This window comes from Maylandia zebra, unplaced genomic scaffold, assembly GCF_041146795.1.
Source record: "Maylandia zebra isolate NMK-2024a unplaced genomic scaffold, Mzebra_GT3a scaffold02, whole genome shotgun sequence".
In the NCBI taxonomy this organism is placed as follows: Eukaryota; Metazoa; Chordata; class Actinopteri; order Cichliformes; family Cichlidae; genus Maylandia; species Maylandia zebra.
The window spans coordinates 3,937,567-3,948,205 of NW_027490032.1; the positions used below are offsets into that span (position 1 = coordinate 3,937,567).

The 10,639-nt window shown below is 38.1% G+C and overlaps 1 protein-coding gene across 1 annotated transcript; it reads right to left on the minus strand.

Moving 5' to 3' along the window:
- Positions 1–454: 454 nt before the first annotated feature.
- Positions 455–10,565, minus strand: LOC106676561 (Fc receptor-like protein 4). Its single transcript, XM_076880955.1, has 8 exons — positions 8,948–10,565; positions 6,802–6,837; positions 6,415–6,678; positions 6,090–6,335; positions 5,824–6,003; positions 5,581–5,670; positions 3,436–3,514; positions 455–2,325 (listed from the first exon to the last, which is right to left on the minus strand). The coding sequence occupies exons 1-8, from the start codon at positions 8,976–8,978 to the stop codon at positions 2,319–2,321; spliced, it is 933 nt and encodes a 310-aa protein (XP_076737070.1). The 5' UTR covers positions 8,979–10,565; the 3' UTR covers positions 455–2,318.
- Between the last annotated feature and the right edge of the window lie 74 nt (positions 10,566–10,639).

A 10,639-nucleotide genomic window follows, 5' to 3' on the forward strand; every position in this document is an offset into this window, starting at 1 on the left:
TGCTGCTCTCACAAACAGGACCGTCATTTATTGATTCATTTCCAACTTTTGTCTCATGTTTTCTTTTGTGTTTCATAACCTCAGAGTTGGCTGAGGAGGAATTCAATGTGCCACAAATGTACTGACAGTAAATGTGTCTGTGTGTTAATGGAATGCAGTTCAGCAGCTTTGGGGTGACTTTGTTTCTCATAAACTCCTGATGTGAACTGACATGTTCTGTCATTTCTTAAATAGTAAAGTAACAGCAACGGTTTGTGTGATTTCAACAGTTTTATTGTGTTTGGCATTTAAATCAAAATGGGATTTAAATTTATGTTACTTATGTTATGTTACTTAGTTTCTACAGCATTTTAGCTGTAGAAACTAAGTAACATAAATTAATATATACATAATAACAGTAAAACAACAGATTAAGTGAACAGAACTTAAATAAATAAATAAGAAACACGGGAAGCATAAAAGGGTGTTGTCATCAATTTTATATAATCATTTTTTTTGGTGCTCTCAATAAAATGCTGCTGATCCGGTTCCAGAACAAACACAACAAACCACAAATTACGCAGAAGGAAACTGGCTTAAAACAGTCATCCAGTGTTGTCCTCACCTGATCATTAGACATTATAAAAATGTTGGGCAAACATTTCTTGATATATGATAGAAAAATAGTCACAAAACCCGCTTTACATCAGATATCAGATGTACGAGGTCGTACCTGTAGAAGACAAGTTTGACCAGCAAAAGCTGATAATCAACCTGACTGTGTATCTTCATGAAAGAGAGTAACTAACTAAACTTAACACAGATGCATATGATTTGAAGTTCATGACCCTCATGCCCAATTGTCCGTTGCAGAAATGCTTTTGTACTTTAAAACAAGCTCATGAGTAAAATCTAAGACCATCTGACTAATCTGCTCAAATAAAAAGGACAAATGTTTTAAAATATACTGCACTGATGACTGAGCTGGTTCTGGGGGGGTTAAACCTGGATGTGTTGTGCTTTGATGCTGCTCAGTAGGTCAATACGACTATTTCAAATTTCAAATGACAAAAAGTGAAGGGTCAAAGTGAGCCAAATTTAACTTAAGTAAATAATATTCTTATTTACTCCACAGCAGAGTTTTTGCTCTTTTTTGTGGACTTGTGTGGAGTTGTGTCACATTCACACAACTAAATCTAAAATACATCCTGGAGCAGTTACTGCTGGACTCTGATATTTGTCAGTTTTCTTGTTTTGGCTTCTTTACGTGAGATTTGCCTGTTAAATTAAACCAAAGAGCATTTCTGTTTGTATTCAGTATAAAGTCTAAGGTCACTCTCAATATCAGTCTTCGTCATTATTGTGTTTACAGCGCTCTCGTATTTTATTTTATTTATTTATTTTTATTTCCATTAAATTTCCATGAATTTTCTTCACTTGTTTAACAGATTTTAAAAAATGGTTTTCATGCTTAAACTGACATTAATAAAGCGGCCGCTCTGCTGTAACACCAGGTTTCACCAGAAGATGACAGCAACCTTCAAATTACACTCCTGCTCATTTCAAGATTCATGGAGAAGTTTAACTAGAGCAGCTCTGAGGTCCAGGAGGTTACATGTTCATGAGTTTGTAGTTTATCAGATACCAAAACACTTTAGCTCTTTGTTTTTTAACTCTGAGTGTGATTTAATTTGTTTCCCAGCTTAAGGAACAAATTTTCTATTGATTTTCTATTGTCAGCATCAGGTTTATTCACCACCATGATTACTTTAAAATAACATTAGTTTAAAAATAACAAAAAAATTTAAAAAAAACAAAAAACTTTTTAGTCTCAAATATACGGGCATCTTCTATGTTTTTCTGTCCTGTTTACACTGATTAATATTCCCTCATTTTGATGATTTTTATTTGCTTTTAGTACTGATGTGAGGAGTTTATCAATGAACACAACAAATACATAACTACTGAAATTTTCTCCCCAACAGCTTGGGGAAAACCACAGAACCACGTGACAAACACACATGATGACAAAAGCTTATTTAGAAATTAAATCCCTGCTACAGTAACAACAGCAGGGTCAAACATTAAAACAATTTCAATGTCACTGCAGACATTAAAAACATACATATTTATTCTACATTTGATTTTACAAGGAAATGCACTTTTAAATTTTAAGATAAAGAAGGAAAATATTTTTTCTTATTTAGTAAGAAAGAAATATTAAAATCTGGTCATGTTGTACTCTGGTCTGAAGTGTTGGGGGCATCAAGTGGAGAACAGCAACTGGATGTCACTGGTTGGACTGGTGGACTGAAGAGCAGATGATGTCAGGATCTGGTTTAAAGTCTGAACACAAACACACAGATTAAAACAATCATTCTGTTTTTCATGCTGGGCCTTGGTATAGCACCATGGTTCATCCTCTGTCTGAAACAAATGGTTTTAGTTCCTGTGCTTTAGCACTTATTTCTTCTGACTGGCTGCCCCTCACTAACAGCAGGTTTGAACAGCATTTGGGAGAGACTTCTATGCCTTAGATTACCGTATTAAAGGATCTCCTCTCTTTCTAACATCATAAAGAAACAAAAAACATTTTAATAAGAGAAAACGGCATCATAAACATATTATTAGGTGAATTACCCCTGAAATTAAATTTGATAGGACCTAAAATTACTTGTTGGCATAACAGTGACACCTTTTGGTGAAGAATTTAATTACAGTCACATGATTGGTTGCCCTTCAAGCTAAAGCAGCACAAGAGCCAGTTTAGCTTACCATGCACTGGACATTTCCTTCTGTGCATTTACGAAATAACCTTCAGTAGTATTAGGTTTATTACCTGTCAGGACATTTGTGGTTTCAGTTTATTGCAAGACGTCTTAATTTTTGTTGAGGGAAGTTTCTATGGACGCTAACTGTATCTTTGCACTCCATGTTGTAAGTAGCATCCATATGCTAGTATAAGCAGTCTTATCAATGGCCTTGTGTTCCCTGGTGAATCTGTTTGAATGTGTTCTTAATTGTTTCACATTTCTCAGTTCTGTTTATTTAATAAGTATTATGTAAAGTAAACATACATTTCTGTATCAAGACATATGGAAGAATCAACAGTGCTTAACTAACATATCCTACTGTTTCCTGTGTTCACGGACTACACACAAACACACCCCAGATTCAGCTCTGCATGTACAAGACTAAAAGTTAATATTGGTGTTGTTACGTGATGTCAAGAGAATCTTTAATCAGGTTTACATTCTGCTGCATATCTTGCTTAGCAACAGGTCAAACTTAGAGAAAGTGGTTTACTTCTGACAGAGAGATGAGAGGTTTGATAAGTCTGAGCCCTGAGCTTGAGTATTGGTGTGGTTTTGTTAGCTTAGTTTAGCATAATGGCTGGAAACAAAGAGAGCAGTTAGCTTGTTTCTGTCCGAAGTCAAAGATAAAGATCAGCTGTACCTGGGCCTTCTTGTTCTGATGATTGTTTGTCCATAACTGATGTCTTCAGGTCTCACTGCTGAGTCAGCCAAATCTGTCTCTGCATAATCAAATACATTTAAATTACTGCATGTACAACAACTGCAAGATTATAATTGCACTACATTTATAGCAAGACATTTTATTTTAATCTTCATATCTGCATTGTTACGAAGGCATTAAGAGATAATCTTGATAAACCGAAGCAGCTTTTCAGTTTCCTCCTCTAAACGCCTACTGTTGACTGCATAGAACTGCGGGCTATTTCTGAGAAAAAAAAAGTCGACGACCGCAAAGCTGCCATTTTGTTTCAGTGCCAACGAACACTCTCACCTCATGAATACTTTTATAGACCTACCTAGCGCACACTGCAGTGAGTTTCATCAGACTAACATTAAACAGCAGGAAGTAGGTGCAGTGGTTTTACATGAAGAACTTTAAAAATAATGAATTGTTCTGAAGAACAGGTTAAGAGGCTGAAAACACAGTTCAGAACCTTTGGTCTGTTCAGTCTTTCTCTTGGTCTGTTCAGTCTCTCTCTTTAAACGTCTCATGTTAACTGTAAATTTGTTCTTTAAATCCAGCTGATACCATCCAGGGAGGTAACTGAAACCACTGAATCTATTTATGCTGTTTTTGTGCAAATAGAAGTGACAACAGGTTTCATACTATCACCTTCAGACTCTTGACACTGTGCTGGAACAAACAGAGAATCTGAATGTGACGACAGTGTATCGATAATGGCACCCTGCAAGAGCTGGACGGGCAGTAAGACCTGAATGGGTTACAGGTTCCATCTCATGCTACAGTAAACACTATGAGAACAAATAGATTTAGGTCTGTTTGCAGACATCATTTTCACATAGAAATTATTTCTACATGCATTTTCCTCTAATAGAAAGCAACAGCTTTAAAACAGGGTGACATTTATGGAAAGTGGCAATATTTGATTTGTATTTGAGAAATTGGTGTCCCAATGTGCATTAAAGACATGGTTTGGATTATGAGGACATTTTCGCTGACCTTCATCTTTTCAAAGCTCTTAGGCTGAGTTTGAGACAGCTGAAGTGTTTTCTTTCTATCAGAAACAGGATGCTGGACGACTGCAGAGCTGTTAGCTTCAGTTAACCACAGACCACAAACACACAGTCCAGCTCACACTGAACAACACTCAGTAAGTACAGTTAAAAACACAGATGGATACATCTGACTGAGCTCCAGTCTCTTCTGTCTATTCAGGTTGCTGAAGGCAATCTTATCAATTCAGCAAGATGTTTTATTTTACTTTTCTACAACCTACAGATTTACCCTTCTGATCATGTCTAAAATACATCAAAATCAGCAATAGTCTTCAGAAACCTAAATCTGATTCTATCTTTATATACAGCAGCTTGAGGCAACTTTTGCTGCGATTTGGCACTGTATAAATAAAATCAAAGGGAAAAGATCAGAGAAAATGCTTTTGTACTCCCAACTCTGCTCATAACATCACTGTCACATAATCTTGTCACTTCACATAGACGCGAACTAGACAAGGGGATGCAGGTGATAGGGGAGACAGAGCAACTAAAGAAGACAGAGACATAAACCATAAGACAGAACTCAGAAACCAAAAACTAGAAAATATAAATAATATCATAAACTCAAAAACCTTGGGTCAACGACCCAGGCATCCTAACAGGATGACTGAGAACCTTCACAGACAATCTTGTTATGATCTCACTCCCAGATTGATCCCAAATTAAAACTGCACATCCACAAAGAAACTCTGACAACTCAGCATCCATCTTAGTAATGCATCTCCTTCATCTGTGAAGTTCTGTTAAACAGCTTCAGTTCAATTAATTTCCTACAGCATCAATTTAACAGTCACCACAAGGTCCTCTAAAGTCTGAGCATTATGCCAAGCACAAACTTCAAAATACAAAAAAATGAAGTACCAACAGCTGGAGTTCCTCTTGTGTTCACTTGAGCCTCCAAAGGTGAGTTTAGTTCACTTCATGAACACAGTAATCCAAGAAAAATCAAGAACACTGAACAAACATGTTTGCTATGATAACTTGGAGCTGAAACTGGAATGAGCCTCACCATAAAACCTGCCATGAAAAAACAACAACACAACACTACCTTTGCTTCGCCTGATTGACTGTTGCAAATTATTTGATATCTTGACAGTGTTGTACGTGACGTGAGTGATGATGTCATCTTCTTCTTGATCTGCTCAAGTGATGCAAAATGAATGACAATGTAAATGCAATATCTAAACACAGATGGAATGATCTTCTAAACACAAATACTCTCAAACTTGAATGTGAACTTTATTCTACTAAACAAACTCAGACATGAAAGATCAGGAAGTCTGAGTCTCACCTTCAGGTTTCCTGTGAACACATCGTCTCACCAGAAGAACCAATAACACCAGTAGAACCACAACACACACTGATCCAACAAATGAAAGTACAGAGAGAACAGGAGGAGAGGTGTATGTAGGTGGAGGTGTGGATGTAGGTGGAGGTGTGGATGTAGGTGGAGGTGTGGTGGTGTGTTCCCCTAAAATAAAGCAAACACAGTCATTAAGTTGTCGTCACATTGTGAATGTTGAAAGCTGCAGAAACACAGACAGGTGAGTGTGTCACCTGTGACAGTGATCCAGCTGGATGGAGACTCTCCATGACCGCTGATGTCACACTTGTAGAGGCCTTCATCAGACCTGGAAACATGCTGGATGGTCATGTGACCTGTAGGCTGCTTCCTGATGAGGGAGCCATCTTTATAGAAAGCAGCTGGGAGGTTGGAGGGAGTGGTCTTTGTTTTACAGAGCAGAGTGACGTCATCTCCCTCCATCACAGGGAGGACAGGACTCTGCAGGATCACTGATCCACCTCAACACAGAGACAAACTACAGCATTTCATCCATTTACACACAGCTTCATCAACACTAACTCCACACACTCAGCTTACCAGTGACTGTCAGGTTAACCATGTTACTGATGGGACCCTCTCTGGACTCACACCAGTAAATTCCACTGTACCAGGGGTACATATAGCTGATGTTACAGGAAGAACCAGCACCTTCTCCCCAGTCATCTCCACACTGAGTCCTCTGTCTTTTGCTTGTGTTTCTCCTCAGAGTCCATCCAGCAGAGCTGTCGTCCTCCTCACAGCTCAGAGACAAAAAGTCTCCTCTAAAGAACTGAGAGCTGCTGGGACTCACAGTCAGACGAGCTGTGAGGGTTAAAATGAAAGAATTATGATCTGTTGGACTTTAAATTCTGAAACATGAACCCAATCAGGTCATATCATTGAGCATTTCTCAGGTTTAAACTGTGACAGAAAAAAGTTACTGACCTTGGTTTGTTGTGCAGCTCAGCAGTGAGATCAGAACTAAAGAGAAATGACACACAAACTCATCTCTTTCTCAAAAAAGACTGAACATAAAGTGATTAAATCTAAAAACCATCTGGTAGAATATTTCATCAATCCATCCATTTTTTTAACCAGTTATTCAAATTACAGTTGAGGAAAAGCTGCAATTTATTCCAGCTGTTATAAGGTGAGTACAGATCATTAGTCCATCACAGACTAACATTCACTATCCGAGTTAACCAAACATGTCTTTGGACTTTGAAGTAAACCTACACAGGCACTAGTCACTGCACCTCTGTGAAACCTGTACTGTTAAATATGATTTACAGATCATTATTTTGATAAACATCTTCAGTGTTGGGGAGTAACACTATACATGTACCACAGTTACGTATTTGTTCCGTTACCGTTTAAAAAGGTGGTATTCAGAATACAGTTACTTTGTTGAAATAAATGGATTACACAGCGGCCTTTTCCTGTTTCTTATGTTAGGCTATGCCCTCTCTATTTCTGGTAATTCCATGCCGGTAGAACCTGAACAAAACTCGCATTAAGAGGCTCTAATGCCTGTGTCTCAATCTCACGGCCCATGTCACCTCTACTTGCGGCCTGCATAATGACGTGAAGAAATATTTTTTTAAATTATTATTAAAAAAAATGTTTAATATAAAGCCAATAGGCAGAGTGTTACAGGCATCGCCCTAAAGAATGTAGCCTCATAAACAGTGTAGTCCGTGCTGCAGTGAGAATGGACTGCTGTACCCGTTATGTGTCTGTGAGCGAGGGAGGGAGAAAAAGGAGAGTGGAAAAGTACGAGCTGTCATCGAGGAAAAACGGGAGCTGGAAGCATGTAAATATAATAATAACCACTGCAGCCAAGAAGAGTGCCTGACGAGCCCAGTTGTAAGTAAGCTATTAAGACTCGACTGTACGCCGTGTTCGTGTTTTCCTCCAAAAACAATAAGTTCCGTTGGAGCAGCCTTTCAACGCCTCTCTCTGTCTCTCGCAAGAAAAGTTGACCCAGACAACAAAGTAAAGCTATTTTTCGGCTATGAGCTGACAGGGACCCCGCCGTATTAGTCAGAGGTCCCTTTACTACAGCTCGGAGTCGCGGACCTTCAGTAATAGTAATAAATCACACAGCAATAGTACATTCACGTTGTTGTAAAAAGCATGATGATATATTAAGTAATCCAAAGTATTCAGAATACATTACTGTCATTGAGTAACGTAACGGAATATGTTACAGAATACATTTTGGGGCATGTATTCTGTATTCTGTAACGGAATACATTTTAAAAGTAACCTTCCCAACACTGGAACCTTCCCTTTCAACGCCTCTCTCTGTCTCTAGCTAGCAAAGTTGACCCAGACAACAAAGTAAAGCTAGTTTTGAGTCCAATATGGAACCCGACGTATCAGCCAGAGATGCCTTTACTACGGTTCGGAGCCGCAGACCTGTTTTATATATGCGTGGAATAGTTTTCTATACGAGATCGCTGCTAAAAGTGCAGCCTTACCTAATGTCCACCCTACTGTTACTCATTTATATTAAGATATTGGTATGGTGAATAACCTTTAGGAACAGTAATAAATCACACAGCAATAGTACATTCATGTGGTTGTAAATAGCATGGTAATATATTAAGTAATCCAAAGTATTCAGAATCTGTTACTCTCATTGAGTGACGTAACTATGTTACAAAATACATTTTGGGGCATGTATTCTGTTGTGGAATACATTTTAAAAGTAACCTTCCCAACACTGGACATCTTCCACTTTTTCTCTGACTGCTACTGAATTTAAAGTTTTTCTTTTTTTCTTTTCTGTTTTTTAATCTGAAAAAAGTGTGCTGACTCTACTGTATACTTTAAATAACCCACTAAAGTCACTTCAAAGTTGTGTTGATATAATGAGTGAATGATTTGATCTTTTCACTGCCTGTTGTGTTTCCTCGACTCCTGAGCAAAGATAAAGAGTCAGTTCAGACCTGCAGTTGGTCCTCGTGGTGTTTTGAACTTGAATTCAGCCTGATTTGTTTTTCATGTCTTCTCCTCCATCATCAGTTATCAGGAGAGCAGACAGTCAAAGTACAAGAATTCAAACAAACACAGAGATTCTACTTACAGAGCAGACACAGCACAGATGTTTCCTTCATCGTCCTTCTCACTCATTTGAGCTTTTTTTCATTTCTGTCACTGACACCAAGTAATGCCCGCCCTCTTCCTCTGAGCACCAGCTTTCTATTGGTTCAAATATAGTGGTGGGAGACTACAAATAATTTTAATTTTAAATTAAATTTTTTTAATTTAAAATTTAAACACAATAACTATGCGCACACAACAGTTTTTTTTTTTTTTCTTATTTCTTATTTTTTCTGAAGTAAAACATTTGTCAGTTCACACATATGAAAAGAAACATGGCAGAAAGTCTCCTCTGCTCTCAGTGATCTGTAGTTTGGTTGATGAACAAATCCATGTCCATGTAGTTACGTCCCCCTCAGTGAGAGAGGCAGATATGAGCTGAAACACAGGAATCAAACCAGGGACGCTGCTGTTATGGAGCTGAACTGGAACCATTCAGACACTGAGGCCCTCTGAACACATTTTAATTACAGCTGTGCAGAGACACACTGATGACTGACTGGAACACTATGATTCACATTTTACATTAACACCATCCTCACACATGGTTTATATATGGCCACTAGAGGGAGATGTTGGACTTTAAACACTAACATGGATACAAGCAGATCATGAATGATGCAGTTATTATTATTATCACATCATACTGGCTCCTAATGAAATGCCTGTATTTTATTTAACTGTTTATAAAGAGTATCTTCATTTAAACGTGTTGAGAATAAGCAGTGAAAAAAGACTGTGGACATGGTTATATGTTCAGCTGTACTTCCTGACTGAGGTTACTCAGCTACTGGTAGCTGATAAAATAAAACGTCACCTTTTTGTCCAAATATTTTATATATATCTATATAATATATATAGATATATATATTATATAGATATATATTACTGAAAATAGTAACGCTGTTACTTGTATTGCCGTTATCTTTTTACTCAGGAGATGAACCATCTATGCCACAAACTATTCCTGCGATTATTTCCTGCAAGTAGCCCATTACATAGGCGCACATCTTGCTCTAGTACAGGTAAAGTAATATAAAATATTTTATATCGATTATTTTTCAATGAAAACAAACAGTATAAATGGTAAATGGCCTGTATTTGTATAGCGCTTTACTAGTCCCTAAGGACCCCAAAGCGCTTTACATATCCAGTCATCCACCCATTCACACACTGGTGATGGCAAGCCACCCTGGGGCGCACTGACAGAGGCGAGGCTGCCGGACACTGGCGCCACAAGGCCCTCTGACCACCACCAGTAGGCAATGTGTGAAGTGTCTCACCCAAGGACACAACGACCGAGACTGTCCAAGCTGGGGCTCGAACCAGCAACCTTCCGATTACAAGGCGAACGCCCAACTCTTGAGCCACGATCGCCCCATGACTGCTATGACACGTTGTAATAATTTTACTACTGTAATTTTACTGGTGAACATTGTCTCAATTGTGGTGTTGCATTAGTGATCCGGCAGTGTATTTTTTCCAGTGCCGTGTTATGTTACAGCTCAGAGAAGGGTGTGGCACATGTACTTTGTTTAATGGGAATGCAGTTTTGTAATTTTGCAGTATTTGGAAAATACTGCAAAATTTGGAAAAAGAAGTACAGTCCATCTGGAAAGGCATTCAAAAAACTAACATTTTCTTATGTTACAGTCTTATTCCAAGATGAATTAAA

Excerpts from the sequence above, each read along its gene's own strand:
- LOC106676561 (XM_076880955.1), bottom strand. The coding sequence starts at position 8,978 with ATGAAGGAAACATCTGTGCTGTGTCTGCTCT. Across the intron at positions 5,671-5,823 it reads TGTTCACAGGAAACCTGAAG|ATCAAGAAGAAGATGACATC; the intron begins GTGAGACTCAGA and ends TCACTTGAGCAG. Across the intron at positions 3,515-5,580 it reads GTCAATCAGGCGAAGCAAAG|AGACAGATTTGGCTGACTCA; the intron begins GTAGTGTTGTGT and ends TTGATTATGCAG.